Here is a 16,338-nt window from a genome sequence, read left to right on the forward strand (position 1 = left end):
GAAGGGCCCCCCCCCCGGCCGAGCTGCACGTCACTCCCGCCGAGTCATTCCAGAGGGTTGCCCAGCCCCACGCCATGCCGCAGCCCACCTGGGTCTGCCCACGCACACGACGCCCAAGCAGGGACCCCAGCAAGGGCGCAGGTTGGGGTGGGGAGACTTTGCCCCCCACCCCCGCTCAGAGTGACTGGCCCCCACTCCAGTAAATGGGGACATCTGTGCCATGAGCGGCCCCCCGCCCACACGCCCTCCCCCCAAACCCACAGCCCAGCCCCAGCGGCCGTGTGGGAATATGCTCTGCTCCACAGTCTCCCGAGGACCCGTCCCCCCCGCGCTGCACACGGCCCCGTCACACCGGGCGCACTGCAGCAGCCACCCCCTGGACCCCGCTGACACCACGGCGGGGTCACTGCTGAGTGCCTGGAGCAGCCCCGGGCCAGGTGCAGCCCAGGAAAGAGACTGGCTTGGTCCTACCCTGAAACCAGCAAAGCGACTGTCCGTCCCCCGACCCCGAGGGGCTTGCAGAGGAGTTACACTGTGCACACCCCAGCCGCCCAGAGCAGGCCAGGGCCTTCCCCCGCCGCACAGAGCCAGCCAGAGCCCGACTAGGATCCAGAGGGCCAGCCCGTCCATCCATAGGCCACTCACGTCAATGGGCACCAAGGCTGGAGCACAGTGGCCGAGCGGGCAGAGCCAAGCCACGGAGGAGGCAATATGGCCCCGGGGCAGGGTAGGGAACAGGTGATTTCTCCTGTATCTCTGCCCTTCAGACTCACTCTCTGGGGTTTGAGGAACCCCCAACCCACCCTGCAAGCTGCTCTGCCCAGGTATCCAGTAGCCCGCTGCACCCACAACGAGCCCCACTGAGCTCAGCAGAGTCCCACACATGGAGCAGCTTGTTCATTCACACACGCACAGGGGCCTCCTTCACCCACCATTGAAATGCAGCCACCTCTGGGGAGGAACGCAGCAGCTGTTGAATAGCCACTCAGCCAGCTGGGGCAGGAAGAGTTCTGGGTGGGACTGGAACCGGCCAAGGGAAAGGCAGCTCCCTGGGTCAGGGCTATGTGTAAAATGCAAATACGGGTCCAATTAGTGACACATTGCCACGGCCCCACGTGGCTATCCCGGGCGCTTCCCACCCCAGCAGGTGGGTCATGCCCATCTGCTCTGGGAGCTCCAACAGGGGCTGTGCCTTCCGCTCCCCACCCCCATGTCCCAGTCTGTACCTCCCTACAGACCAGGGGAGCTCAGCCCACAGACTGCTGAATCCCAGACGCTGGACTTCGCTGTCGAGATTCTGTCTTCCTCCGCCCAGAACCGCAGCTGCCTGGCTGCCCAGAACTGCAGCTGCCTGGCTGCCCCACGGCCCCAGGTTCGGGGATGTGCTCCTGGACAGCAAGATCTTGAGATGCCAAACGCCAGGGAGAGCCACCCGTCTCCTCCGCCTGTAACAGGGTCCGCGGAGCCAGCAGCAAGGCAAAGCTTCCGGCGGAGAACGGGGATGCCCAACACCCAGCCACTCACATGTTACGGTCCCCACAGCCCCAGAACTGGATGCTTGACGGCTGGTGCCGCTGTGCCCCTGCCCGCTCCTTGCATGGTTGTGCCATGGTGCTTCCTTCACTTCCTTCCTGTCCTTCGCGGAGGGCAGGAAACTCCACCCCCGAAACCTGCATGCGACCAGGCATGCACGCCCCTAACTCCGCCCCCAGCGCGTGCCCTACTCGCCCACCCCATGGCGTGTGCAGGACCATAGAGCTCTCAGTTCCCACACGTATTTATACCATGGGATGCCCCCCGAACAAGCACAGAGACCAGCCGCCCCCCCCCCCCCCCCCGACCCATTAGTGCCCACAGGTTCAGGGCCTAGGAAATCAGTCGTTTCCTGCAATTAATTCCCACCATGCCCCACTTTGAACCCAGCCTTCGGAGGGGCAACCTGGCAGAGCCCTCGCGGCTGAAGGGCTTCTGTGGATCAACCACAAATCTCCCATTACCAGGGATTTAGAGCTTAGGGGAAAAGCTCTGAAACACCTGCCACAAGGAGTCAGCCTGCAACCCGGCGAAGGGAGCGGACGCCCCTGCCCTAGCGCCCTGGGAGTGGCAAACAGCTCCCGGACAGGGCTCCGCTGCACCGAGGGCCACACGCAGCGAGCGAGGGCCCAGCCACGCGCCAGGGTCCTGGGATAACAGCTCGGGAAGGGGCGCGATTCTGATCGGCCAAAGCCCTGCCGTGGATGCAGCTCCATAGCCCTCTAACGGGAGCACTTACGCCCCTTCCACACTGGACCAGCTGTCCTGGTGCCGGCACTTTGATACGGGTGCAGCCGACTGCACTGGTGTCACTCCAGCAGGACAGCTCCAGCCGTGCACCCTTTAGACGCAGACAAGGCCTAAGTGACGCTGCGTCTACACTACACCGTTCCGTCGGCACAGCTGCCGGCTAGGAGCGTGAATCCGGCCCCCCGGCCGACGTCGCTATGCTGGCTAAACCCCCAGTGTAGACGTAACCCTCGGTCGGGGAGGTGGGTAGCTCACACTGCGTCTCCACTAGGGGGCTCTGCCGGCACAGCAGCCGTAGTGCGGACAAGCCCTCGTGGACACCTCCCGGCCCGAGAGCCAGACAACGGGCAGGGAAATGGAAGCATTCGCCCCCAGTTCACAGCTGCGACCCAAGGCCCAGAGCAATTCGGCGACTCGCCCGGAACCAGCAATTAAACCCAGTCTCCTGCATGCCAGCCCTGGACTCTGCCTATTGCACCATGCTGCCTCCCCCACCGGAGAGCACCTGGGGACGGATGGGCTCAGCCTCTCCCAGCAGAGAGCCCTCTGGGGGGGCAGGAGGCTGGGCAGGCCCAGCAGGGCCGGGAGGACGGGGGGGCTAGGCCAGGCTGGCTTTATGCATGCACAGGAATCCTGCCGGACCTGCTCGGGTCTTTCTCCCTGTGACAAAGTGGGACTGTTCTTAATGTTTCCTCTGAATACTGTAGGGGTGCCTTGGTTTCCCCTAGGCATTCCTTAAGTCTCTAGGGGGTGGCATAAGGGGGTGTAATTGTTGCAGAGCAAAGGGCCAGGGTACATAAATGGCCAACACTCTGTCTCCTGGCAACTGATGGCCTGGGCCCTTCCCCCCTGCAAGGTGAGAGCTAAAGGGTTGGAGAACAAAGGAATCCGGTGACCTCCTGGCCCGAGAAAGGGACAAAGCCCAGGGGAGGAGGGGCTGGAGGGAGTTTCAGTTTGGGGCTGCCTGGGGACATGGAGTCAAGGGCAGACGTGGTTGTCTGGCTCACTGCCCCCCAAAATGGACCCGACTGAGGGGTCCTGTTCTCTGCACCTACAACCTCTGTTTTAGACTACGTTCCTGTCGTTGAATAAACCTCTGTTTTACTGGCTGGCTGAGATTCCCGTCTGACTGCGGAGTTGGGGGGCAGGACCCTCTGGCTTCCCCAGGACCCCGCCTGGGCGGACTCGCTGTGGGAAGCGCAGGGAGGGGCAGAGGAGGCTGAATGCTCCGAGGTCAGACCCAGGAAGGTGGAAGCTGGGTGAGCTGTGTGTCCTGCAGACAGGCAGCTCCTAGAGAGGAGACTTCACCCGAGTCCCGGCTTCGTAGGGAGCAGTTCCAGAGCATCGCCCGGGGACTCCGTGACACTCCCCATGACCCCCAAGGCCCCCTAGCAGCAGGCAGCGCCGCTCCACGGCCCCAGCCGGCTGCCTGGCTGACAGCAGCCGTTCCAGCAGCGCGGGGCTGTGGTTTGGGTCAGAGAGGCAGCTGCCCATCGACCTTCGCCCAGCATGGTGCAGTCACAGCAGCTTCATTCACAACTGCAGCCTGGCAGGAAGGGAACAGGCTGTCTGGGCTGCAGGGAGCTGCCACGCAGACGGGCCTCAGCGCCTCCGAAACAGCCGGTCTCCTCCCCAGCTTCCCCACAGGGATGCGGCAGGGCAGCCCACTTCTTCCTCCGAGCCAGGCCCAGCGGAGGCCCCTGACCACGGCCGAGACAAACCCACCACACAGCCCCAGCTTCCAAACCTCCCCGCCCAAGAACAATGCATGATTGAGCATGGTCCCTGTGACACTTCCGGGGGGCTGCCCATGTGCTGTTCTCCAACACACACGGCAGGATCTGCCCGGCCAACAGGGGCCAGTGAGGCTGCTCAGAGGAAGGTGCAACCCCTCAGCGGACAATGCCATAAACCCCGCACCTCGTCACGCCCCCCTCCCAGCCCCCACTGGGTTCCTCCTCACACCTGGGCAGCCAGCCGGAGCCTGCACCAGGCAAATCTAAGCTACCTGTGTCTCCCTCTCTGGGAGAACCTGCCCCCACAGGCCAGAGCAGGAGGATCCCAGCCATGGGCAGCAGGCTGCACCCTGCCTCTTCCAGATCTCTAGGGTCCTCCCCCAGCAATGCCGCGTCTCCCCATGCTGGGTACCGACAGGGATGCTGCAAACACAGCGCTACCGACAGGACACTGACCGGTGGAACAGAGCCAGGAGCCTCACGCACGGCCCCCGGAAAGTGCTGTCGGGACCAGCGCTCGGTTATTTGAGACCCAGCGCTAAAGCCAAGTCACAGGCAGGGAAGCCAGCGTTCCCCTGCCAGCTCCATGCGGCAGTCGAGCCCCGGGGCTGGTCCTGGCAGCAGACACATGAGCAGCCAGCTGGGGGCTAGTCTGGCTTTCACATCAGCAGCTCCACTCTGACTGGACCATGGGGGTCCCCCGCCAAGGGGGCAATCCTGCCTGCCACCTCCTGTAGGGCCAAAGAGGCTTCGTATCACGGACGCCAGCAGCTCCAGCGCGGATACGGATACGCCGGGAGCAGCTGCCAGGAGTGTGCTGGGAACCCTCGCACCCCACCACCTCCTGCGGGCGCTGTCGGCCTGACGCAGAGCGAGAGTCAGAGCCCCTAAACGGCCCCGTTCCACAGCAGGGTCCCCTCAGCCCCACCTCGAGCTACAGCTGTGTCCATGGGGCACTGGGCGGGTGGGGGCAGAGCCTGTGCTTAAAGAGGAGGAGGCGGGAGACAATCATGCAGAGATGAAATCCTGAGGCTGCCCCGCATAGCGACCCCCCCATACAGATGAAGGACTCGCTTCCCCCCGGCATTTCGCATCCTGCTTCCATGCCTGTTAGAGCCACGGTGGCGCATCACCCCGGCCTGTCACAGCCCCGGCGGGCCAGGGTCCTCCCCAGGCTGCGCCCCTTTGCTGCAGCAGAGGGGGAAGGGCAGGCGAAGGGCTGGGACCAACCCCCTCCCCAGCCCTGTCTCCATGCAGAGGAAGGAACCCTTCACTCCGCAGCTTTGCCTTGACTTGGCAGCGCCGTGGCCCTGCAGTGGTGAATCGAGACCGGGCGCCTGGTGCCAGGGACTAACCCCTGTTTGCTGATGCTGCTGGCAAGGCGGCGGGAAGCGACTCAGCTCCTGCTGGGCAGGATGTCACCCGGTGGGCGAGCACCACGGCTGCTCAGCCTGCCGCCGAGGGAGACGCTGACCCGGGCTCTCCTCCAGAACGGCCACTTCCCCAGACAGCACCTTTCTCCAGGGCTTGCCACCCACCCCTCCCACACTGAAGCGCAGCCACCCGGGAGTGCGGGAGGACAGCAGCCAGCGGGCCCCCAGCTCGCTGCACACGATCCCTTCTCCCGAGATCTGTGACGTCCCTGTGGGGTCTGCCCCTGCAGCGCGGCCTGCGAAGTGCCTGCCCCTGGGAGACGAGGACTGGCTATTTCCGCCAGCCGCTGTCCAGGCAGGCATGTGCTCCTGGAGGACTCACACCCCCACTGTTTCGCACTAGGGACCCTCACCACTGCACAAACCTGGCCAGGTGTTCAGGGCTTATGGCCTCAAGGCCACAGAGCAACCCGCTGCCCCCACCAACCCCCGCAGAGCCCTGCCCCTCACCCAGACATCTGCAGCCCCTACCCACCCCAGGGGGGAGACAGGGGCAGATTAGGGGTTTGTGGGGCCCTGGGCCAGAGCAAGTGGGGACCCCTCTCCACCCCTTCCGCCTGCAGCCCCTTCCGCCCCACCTGGCACTCCAGCCGGGGAGCAGGGTTGGAGAATGTCCATTTTTCCAGGGCCCCCCAACTGGCTGGAGTCCCTGGGCATGGGCCCCATCGGCCCAGTGGCTAACCCACCACAGGGGGCAGCTGCAGGGCCCAGTCGGATTCCAGGGCTGTGCACGGGATCAGTACTACCGTACCCCAGGTACACACGCCCCTCACAGAGAGGCTGCCAGCCGGTACCCTCACAGCATGGGGGCGACTGGCTCCGCTCGGCCCATGGGAGACCCTTGGAACAGGGAGCCGGGGCCCGCCCTTGGCTGACTGAGCCCACGCCCGCGTCCAGCCCGCTTTCGCCGATGGCGCTGTTCAGCCCGTGAGAAGAGGGCTCCGAACCCTTCCCGGAGCAGGCTGGCTCAGCACCAGACCCAGCCTGTCACTGTCGGGGGGCGGGCGTCACTCTCAGGGGGCTGGTTTGCAGGGGGAAGGCTGGAGGAGGGCAAGCATGGTGCAAGCAAACAGAGATGGCCGTAAGCACGGTGCTGCCATGAGGACAGGTCGCAGGGTGTCCCACAGGAATGCCCCCCTCCCGCACGCTGGCTGCCTGCACCCCATTTATCTCCCTCCTTAGCACAGGGGCTGCTAGCAGGTATAGGCCACCCCCCCCCCCAGGTCACATCTACCCCAGGGATCAGGGGCAGGGGGTCCTGTGACACCAGAGACGCCCAGTATCACAGAGAGGCTGTCGGACAAGGAGACGTGATTGACAGCTACCTGCCCTGGAAGGTACCCCAGGCCTCCCATCCCTCCCCGGGGTTCAGAGCCTCCTGGCCAACAAGGATGAGTTGGCAAAATAATCGCCATCGATCAGAGAGAGGCGGGCCTCACGGCACAGCCAGGGAGCCCTGTGTCCCATTCTGCCCCCCCTCGCCCCCGTCACTGCACAGACTCTGCTTGGGGCGGGACGGGGGGGGCTTAGTGCTAGTGAAAGGGGACACGCTTGCCCCCAAGGCCAAGTCCCCCCAGGCAGGCACTGCCCTGCCAAGGAACATTTCCCTCCAGGAGCCCCTGCTCAGAAAGGAGCCAAAGCGACACCCCCAAACCATCTCCGTCCACGGGCTGAAGACCTGAACGACCCCCCCCAGGCCCGATCCTGCAATCGGAGCCACACCGGCCCATGGATCTGCTCCCACGGCTCCCATCACAGGATCGGGGCCCACTGGGACAGCCAGGCTGCAGAGGAATGCCGGGGACCGATGCCCGCGGTTTAAACGCTGCCCTTTCCCACCGCCAAGCGCCTGTCACTGGATTAGCCGGCGCTGTTAGCGCGGAGTTTCCACGGCAACAGCGCCCTCGGTTTCTAAAGTTAACACTTCGCTTCTCTGAAGAATCAGCAACCCCGTCGCGCCTCAGCTCCTTGCCTCAGGCCAAGGCCCCGAGATCCGCCCCGCGCTGTGCGTGGCGCTGCTGGGAGCCAGCCCCTGCCCCGCAGCTCTCACACCCAAAGGGGGGTGGCGACACAGTCGCTCTGGCCCACGCCCCACAGGACAAAGCCACTGACCCGCCTGGCCAAAGGCGGAAGGCACCAAGGGCGTGGCCCTGCAAGGGCCTCCACGCAGACCCGCCCGCAGGATCAGCGCCCACACGCCGGCACTAACCCAGCCGCGAGGACCCAGCGATAGGCTGAACCTCGGCCTGGCGAAGGGCCACGGTCGGGCTCATGGACGTTCAGGCCTGAAGGGACCGGTCTGATCATCCAGCCCAGCCCGGCCCGAGGCCCTCTCTCCTTGATCCCCGTGCCCAGCCCACCAGCCTGTGCTGCAGAACGGCAGTCGCGCCCCCCGCTCTACAGAACCTGGGCCCCGGTTCCAGAACCTCCTGGGTTAAAAGCCACCGTGTATTTGCAGGCTCAATTCCCAGCACCTCTGGGGGTGTTTCCAGCACATTTTTTAAAGACCCAATTGAATTTTCACTGTGAACACCACCTGGCCTTTTTGCCACGACAGGAACTAGACCGGTCAGTCTCAGGTTTATTTACAGTCAGTTTCACTTTCCAGTTGCCTTAATGAGGTTGGAGAGGCAGATATTGCACAGAAGCTTTAGACAAAACCCTCCTTTATTTTAAAAACATTTCTATGAACATCAGGATTTGTATAAATATTTATATATAAATAAATATTGACAGAGCACCATCAATTGTATGCTAAGTGTCCATTAGATCATTTATACCAATATATTTGATATCTGCTTTTACACACACATCTGGAGCCTGGGTATGCACATGTACACATCCCAAAAGAGGGTGCATGCACCTCTCTCTGCACCTGTCTGTTCAGATCACGAATACAAGCCTACAGGGACAGGTCAGGCCCAGCATGTAGGTACGTTTCAAATAAAGCAAAGATGTTATGACATCCGACAGTCATAGAAATGTTCCGGTACACAAGAGGTCTTTCCTTCTGTGATGTGACAAAAATTCACTTGTGTCTGGTGCTGAAACGCATCAGAAGGGATCAGAACCACGGAGACCAAGGGACTGCTGGAGCAGCCGGCCTGTTGGCAGGGCAGCAGCCAGCCTAGGAATCACTGCGGGGTGGTGGCAGACAGCCGGGGAGAAAGGAGAGGCACATACCGGCCTTGGCTGCCGTAGGGAGCCTTTCGCAGTGGGCTCGAGCAGCCTGCAGCAGGGCCAAGGCTCAGCAGGGGAGCGGGCGCCGTGCTGTGACACACAGCAGCTGTCCGACATGCTGACCGCGTGTGCGAGCCACCCTGGCTGCCCTGGAGCAAGCTGGACAGCAGCAGCCCCAGCGCCGCCAGCTGCCCAGGGCCTGCCCGCAGGGGAGCGTGTGCCCAGCCCCCCGCCCGCCCGCCGAGAGAGGCTGCAGCCACTTACTTGTAGGTGAGGCCGTCGGCGATGGCAAAGAGCTGCTGGGCCGTGAGGCCATCCTCAGGGACGTAGCCCGTGCCCCCGCTGATCAGGTAGTCAGCCATGCTGCAGGGAGAGGGGCAGAACCGTTAGCAGGGGCATGGCACCCGCCCGCAGCCCCGGGGGCACCGAGCGTGTCTCAGTGCCACAAGCCTGGGGGACCAGGGGGCCAGGCCCAGGGAGGCTGGCTCCTACGGGCATGGGCTGGGTACCGCCCGGGGGCACTGCCAGGGTGGGGAGCCGCGCCCCCGGGGTGGGGGTAGGGCCACACCCGGCCCGGCGGGCTGCAGGGAGGGAGCCCCAGGCGGCCTGCAGGGAACCCTGCGCCCCAGCTCCGACCCCCGGGGAGGGACCCGCGCGCCCCAGCCCCTGCGCCCCTCCCCGGCCCCGCGCCCCAGCTCCGACCCCCAAGGGGGGGACCCGCGCGCCCCAGCTCCGACCCCCGGGGCGGGACCCGCGCGCCCCAGCCCCTGCGCCCCGCCCCGGCCCCGCGCCAGGGCTGCAGCCGGGGGCGCACGCACCTTGGCGGCGGGGGAAGCGCGGAGCCCGCAGCGGGCAGGCCCGGGACCCGCCGGGCCGGAGCGCAGGGCGGGCCCGCGGCTCGGCGGCTGCTCCCGGCGCACACGCAGGGCCGGGCCCGCCCCGTGGGGGAGGCGCAGGGCGCAGGGCGCAGCGCACGGACCCCGCCCCGCCCGCGCTGGCGGATCCCGCACCGTGCCCGGCCCGCGGCGCCCCGCGCTCCGCCCGCGGAGACCCGGCAGCGGGGCCCGGCCCCGTGCAGCGCCCGGGGAGCCGGGCCGGGCTTGGCCGCGTGCTGGGGGCTGCGGACGGGCCGACAGCAGCGGGCGCCGCCCAGCGCCCCCCGACCCTCCTGCTCCCTGGCGCGCCCGAGCCGGTACCTCGCGGGCTCCCCCTCGCCCATGGCCCGGCCCGGGGCTCCTCCGCGGCCGCCGCTGCCTGCAGGCTGCTCGGGCGCCCTCCACGCGGCTGGCCCGGGAGGGAGAAGCGGCTGGAGGAAGGGCCGGGGGAGGAGAAGGCACCAGCCCGGCCCACGCTGGCAGGCGGCCAAGGAGGGGAGCCAGGCCTGCCCCTGTGTGCTGGGGCCGCCGTGGGCACGCAGGATGGAGAGGCCAGCGGCAGCCGGCCCGAGCCCGCTCCTTACCCAGCCCCGAGCGGCCCTGCGGCTCCAAACGCTGCATTTGGCCAGGCCTCGTCCGGGCAATGCGCAGGGGCCACACCTGGGCTCGCCTCCCTAACCTGCGCCGGTAAGCCCAGGGCCTGGGACGTCCTGCAATGCGCCGGCCGCCTGCCCAGTGCACCCGGTTTGACGAAGTGGGACTGTTCTTAATGTTTCCTCTGAATAGGGTGGGGGTGCCTCAGTTTCCCCTAGGCAGTTCTTAAGTATCTAGGGGGTGGGGTAAGGGTGTATGATGGTTGCAGAGCCCTAGAGGGCAGGTGTGTGCAGGGGTCTGGACACAGAGACTGGCCAACACCCTGTTTCCTGGCAACTGATGGCCTGGGCCCTTCCCCCCTGCAAGGTGAGAGCTAAAGGGTTGGAGAACAAAGGAATCCGGTGACCTCCTGGCCCGGGAAAGGGACAAAGCCCAGAGGAGGAGGGGCTGGAGGGAGTTTCAGTTTGGGGCTGGCTGGGACGTGGAGTCAAGGGCAGACGGGGATGTCTGGCTCACTGCCCCCCAGAATGGACCCAGCTGAGGGGTCCTGTTTTCTGCACCTACAAGCTCTGTGTTAGACCATGTTCCTTTTGTCTAATAAACCTTCTGTTTTACTGCCTGGCTGAGAGTCCCGTCTGACTGCGGAGTTGGGGGGCAGGACCCTCTGGCTTCCCCTGGACTCCGCCTGGGCGGACTCGCTGTGGGAAGCGCACGGAGGGGCAGAGGATGCTGAATGCTCCGAGGTCAGACCCAGGAAGGTGGAAGCCGGGTGAGGTGTGTGTCCTGCAGACAGGGTGCTCCCAGGAAGGAGACTTCCCCAGAGTCCTGACTGGCTTCGTAGCGCGCAGTTCCAGAGCATTGCCCAGGGACTCCATGACAACTGGTTCACTTTAGCCAGTGACCTGGGGAATTCGAAGCCACCAACGTTCCCATGGGTGCCCCAGCATCTGTCCCATTCCTTGGTGGGAGTTACACCAGGCCCTTCCAGTTTCACGCCCTCCCTTAGGTCAGGGGTGGTCGATAGCGCTCACAGGCCGCATGTGGGAAGGTTTATGAGGCCCGTGCCCTTTGGCCACCCCCAAAACCCCAGGGGGTCAAGCTGGGATTGGGTCTTCTCCCCAACAAGCTGGCCAAACACAGCCACTTGGTTATAGGAAGAAAAGGAGTACTTGTGGCACCTTAGAGACTAACCAATTTATTTGAGCATGAGCTTTCGTGAGCTACAGATGCATCCGATGAAGTGAAATGTAGCTCACGAAAGCTCATGCTCAAATAAATTGGTTAGTCTCTAAGGTGCCACAAGTACTCCTTTTCTTTTTGTGAATACAGACTAACACGGCTGCTACTCTGAAACCTGTCGTTATAATTCTTGACATCTGATTTGTGTCCATTTATTCTTTTATGTAGAGACTGTCCAGTTTGACCAATGTACATGGCAGAGGGGCATTGCTGGCACGTGATGGCATATATCACATTGGTGGATGTGCAGGTGAACGAGCCTCTGATCGTGTGGCTGATGTGATTAGGCCCTATGATGGGGTCCCCTGAATAGACATGTGGACACAGTTGGCAACGGGCTTTGTTGCAAGGACAGGTTCCTGGGTTAGTGGTTCTGTTGTGTGGTGTGTGGTTGCTGGTGAGTATTCGCTTCAGGTTGGGGGCTGTCTGTAAGCAAGGACTGGCCTGTCTCCCAAGATCTGTGAGAGTGATGGGTTGTCCTTCAGGATCGGTTGTAGATCCTTGATGATGCGCTGGAGAGGTTTTAGTTGGGGGCTGAAGGTGACGGCTAGTGGCATTCTCTTATTTTCTTTGTTAGGCCTGTCCTGTAGGACTGTTTAACTTTCTTAACAGCTTTCACTCCATCTGAGACCTTCTCAACGCTGTCCACACTGGATCTTTCAACAGGACAGTCAGTGGATCCATTCACAACAGAAAATTTCTGGCTGTTAGGAACTGAAGCTTTCTTGATTAAATCACTTTCACACCCTTCAGTTGCAGTAAACTGCTTGCAAAGACTCCATGAGGATTCCTTTCCCTAGGGCTTTTCTATGCAACAATTCACCCCTCCCAGAAATTCTGCTCTTACCCTCTTTACCTAGGGCTTGCTTTAGAGGAACACTTTCCTGAGCAACAACAGACTCTTTCTGGGTCTCCCTTACATCCAGAATTACCTCTGGCCCATCCGGCGGATTCCTACACAATCCCCTTCCAAGCAAACTGACAGACTTCCTAGATAAAAGGTCAGAAGCATTCTCCTTCCCTTTGCCACACACAAGTTCAGGAATCTTTTCCTTCTTGCTGCAGGTTTCCACACCCTCAGTCGGTAACACAATCACATCACCTTCATGCTCTCCTTGTGCCCTGGCTAGGATCTCACCCTGATTAGACAGAGTTGTGACACCCTTTCCCAACAACACACTAGCAACAGGCAAAATACAAGCACCAGAATTGTCTGGTCTCTGGGATTTTACATAGACACTAACTGGATGCGACCTAGTTAGAGGGCCATTCTCCCGAGCAGACACAAACTTAGGACCCTTCCCTTCCTGGGCTTTAGCTGAATCCAGAACGAACTCTGAGACAACTGCACAACCCTCAACCATCACAGGCTGAAAGGCCACTTCTGTCTGCTCCACAGACAAAGAAGAGCCGGACACACTTTCTCCTTCCCCAGACACACAGCTTGGGATCTCATTCCCCTTGTCCCAGCACACAAGGCTGGTCACAGACAACTGCTTGGAGATCAGGGTAGCTCCCTCCATAGGCAAGTCAATACCCCTGACAGACACAGGCACATTTCCTTCCCTGTCCCACTTCTCCAGCCAGCTAACAGGTAAGGTCCAGGGACACTCATCTTCCACTCTCCTCGCCTTCCCACCCTGCTGACTAGACACAGCCATCAGCTCACAAGGCTGCCTAGGCTCATCCAGACTTTCCTTACCAAGCACCTTGCCACTCCCCACAGATCCCCTGCCCTGCCTGTGTCTCCCCCCACTCAGCTGGGGTCTCAGCTCCCACTGTGCTCAGCGCTGCCCTTGCTGTCCCAGTGGGGGTAGGCAGCGAGCTCCCTGCTTTCCTCACTGCATCAGAGCCAGCGTGAGCCCCCTCTCCGGAGTGCAAGGGGGGCGGGGAGCCCCAGGAGTCTGGTCACAGGCAGGCAGGTAGCCTGAGCCTAGCAGCTCCTCCCTGCTGCCAGCCAGGTCATCTGCATTTTCACTGACCATTTCCCTCTCCACCGATTGGTTCCCTGGATTCAAATTCAAACCCTCGGCAATTACTGGAACAGGGCCTGGATCCTGCCCCAAAGAGACACAGTCGCCCCACAACAGGGTCTCGCAGCTGGTGTCCTGGAGAACCCCAACGACCAGCCAGCTCCACCCCTCCTGTGTCTGCACAGGGATCTGGGCCATAGGCAGGGCGAGGGGCTTCGTCCCTGGGACCCTCACCCAGCTCACACAGCCCCTCAGCATCTGGTGAGGCTGCACCACGCAGGGCCTGACAACAGTTCTCTGTCCCAGGATCTCGCCACCCCAGGAATGTCTCCCCATTGACCATCACCTTCCGCTCCCACTGGGGGTTCGAGGGGCCTGGCCCCAGGAGACTCCACACAGACATATAGGCTGGGGTCAGGAGTGGGAGCCTGTCCACCTTCCCACCCATCTGGCTGACGGAGTCTATGGCCTTGGGACCCCACAAGGGAGCTAGACACCGGGGCTTTTCCGCAGGGTCCCCCTCGTTCAAATTGCCAGCCTGCTCAAAGGCAGTGAGGTGGGCATCCACATCCCCCCCTCTTAACCAGGAGCAATTTAGTCTCGAGGTTCCCTGTGCAACTGGCCCTCCGGGGTCTATCCCCACTCACACCTGGGGGGTCCCCTAGGCCTCTCCGCTCCCCCACCGCCAGTTCATGCTGCCGCTGCTTCTGCAGCTCTTTCTCAGGCTCTCGCTGTCTCTCACAGTCCTCTGGCTCCGTCGGACTCAGCTCCAATCCCGTCCGTCTCCGATCCCCGGATGGGGAACCCGATCGTGAAGACCCTCGTCTGGTCGAGGACAGGAGTCTTGGGGGTGCCTGGCTACTACTCCAGCTGCTCCCAGATCCTGCTATAGCCCCATTTGGGGTCAGGAATCTGTTCCTTCGAGCGGTCATCCTCCTCCAGCTGCACGATTAACTGCGCTTTGGTGAACTTTCCAATGCTCAACCCTCTCTTTCTGCACAGGGTTACAACGTCCTTCTTAAGGAGACGGTGACAGGCCGTCACTCCGCTCTTCCCAAGTTGTTGTGGACTCACAGGCCTGTGCGCTCTCAGCTCCCCACAGTTTCCAGGGAGAACCCCTAGTGTACCAGCCCTTCTCGAGGTCACCACCTCTTTGCCAGGGTCGAGCTGCAGACTCCTCCACCCCTGGGACCGCTCGCTGCAATCCCCCGGGGGACCCTGTTACTGCAAAAGTCCTTCTCTCTGGTCACACACTCCCAGGGGTTAACCACCCCCTGAAACCGTCTCTCTCTGAATCTTCAGCACGCCTGGTCCCCGTCAATTCCCCTTCGTTTTACTGCTCCCCAGTCACTTACTGCAGAAAGCGCCGTTCACGGGGTGCAGTATATCCCACCGCTGACATCAGTTGTCATGGAGTCCCTGGGCGATGCTCTGGAACTGCTCCCCATGAAGCCAGGCAGGACTCTGGGAAGTCTCCTTTCTGTGAGCAGCCTGTCTGCAGGACACACAGCTCACACAGCTTCCACCTTCTTGGGTCTGACCTCGGAGCATTCAGCATCCTCTGCCCCTCCGTGTGCTTCCCCCAGCGAGTAAACCCAGGCGGGGTCCTGGGGAAGCCAGAGGTCCTGCACCCCAACTCCGCAGTTAGACGTGACTCTCAGCCAGGCAGTAAAACAGAAGGTTTATTAGACAACAGGAACATGGTCTAACACAGAGCTTGTAAGTGCAGAGAACAGGACCCCTCAGCTGGGTCCATTTTGGGGGGGCAGTGAGCCAGACAACCACGTCTGCACTTCACTCCATGTCCCAGCCAGCCCCAAACTGAAAACTCCCTCCAGCCCCTCCTCCTCTGGGCTTTGTCCCCTTCCCGGGCCAGGAGGTCACCGGATTCCTTTGTTCTCCAACCCCTTAGATCTCACCTTGCAGGGGGGAAGGGCCCAGGCCATCAGTTGCCAGGAAACAGGGTGTCGGCCATCCTCTGTGTCCAGACCCCTGCACACACCTGCCCTCTAGGGCTCTGCAATGATCATACACCCTTAGCCCACCACCTAGATACTTAAGAACTGCCTAGGGGAAACTGAGGCACCCCCACAATATTCAGAGGAAACATTAAGAATAGTCCCACTTTGTCACACCCGGCAGTCCCGACCTCTCCCTAGCATCCCTGCCCTTTCCGCCTCCGTGCCCGCTGCGCTGGGCCGGAACCGCTCTGCCGGGACACGGTGCTGTCTGCACGGCCCTGGCCATGTCGGCAACCGCATCTGAACCCACGCCTTCTGCTGCTTTGTCACTGCCCAAGTCCCTGCTCAGGTTTCAGACCTGAGCCAGCCTCCACTGAAAAAAGAAAAGGAGGCCTTGTGGCACCTTAGAGACTAACAAATTTATTTGAGCATAAGCTTTCCTGAGCATTGACTTCAGTGGGCTTCGGAGCAGGCCCCTCGTGGCGCAGGTCTGGCGCAGAGAGGATAGTGTACTTGGGTTTGGAGTTGTTCCTTTCTAAGGCTCAGGAACAACCCAGAAACTACCAAAGCCGCAGCACGTACCCAGACCCAACCCTCCCCATGCACACCTGAACCCGCCAGCCCTAAAAGAGCTCGGGGGGCGATTCTGGAAGGGGAGGGGAACCTGTGCACAGTGTGAATCATTGCGAATACCTGGAGGATGAAGGAGTGGTCACCAGCAGCCAGCATGGATTTACCAAGAACAAACCCTGCCAAACCAGCTTGATTTCCTTCTTTGACAGGGTAACTGGTTTGGTGGATGGGGGAATGCATTAGACACGATATACCTGGACTTCAGCAAGGCTCTTGACACAGTCCCGCATGACCAGTGGTGGATTAGACCCTGGGCCGATGGGGCCTGTGCCTGGGGGGCCCAGAAAAATGGGCCCCCCATGTCCCAACCCGCTCCGCCCACCCAGTGCTCCTGTCAGGGAGCAGGGTCAGGGTGTGGGGGCAAGCCTCTGACCCTGCTGCCTGGCAGGAGTGCCAAGGGGACACATGGGGGAGGACTGCAGGCGGAAGGG

The 16,338-nt window shown here is 62.0% G+C and overlaps 1 protein-coding gene across 10 annotated transcripts in view; it reads right to left on the reverse strand.

The window, feature by feature from the left end:
* IMPDH1 (inosine monophosphate dehydrogenase 1) overlaps positions 1–9,991 on the reverse strand; it is a 45,591-nt gene extending 35,600 nt beyond the window's left edge. For 3 of the 10 annotated variants that reach the window (XM_043521950.1, XM_043521945.1, XM_043521933.1), the window contains exons 1-3: positions 9,829–9,991; positions 8,897–8,995; positions 933–1,060 (exon numbers count right to left, since the gene is read on the reverse strand). In XM_043521950.1, the coding sequence (XP_043377885.1) occupies positions 933–1,060; positions 8,897–8,948 (180 nt within the window). In that variant the 5' untranslated portion in view covers positions 8,949–8,995; positions 9,829–9,991. Of the gene's footprint in view, positions 1–932; positions 1,061–8,896; positions 8,996–9,450; positions 9,571–9,828 lie in introns of those variants that run through there. The other 7 variants (XM_037889500.2, XM_037889498.2, XM_037889502.2 and 4 more) reach the window with 5 other exon arrangements.
* Between the last annotated feature and the right edge of the window lie 6,347 nt (positions 9,992–16,338).

This window comes from Chelonia mydas, chromosome 1 (genome assembly GCF_015237465.2).
Source record: "Chelonia mydas isolate rCheMyd1 chromosome 1, rCheMyd1.pri.v2, whole genome shotgun sequence".
NCBI lineage: Eukaryota > Metazoa > Chordata > Testudines > Cheloniidae > Chelonia > Chelonia mydas.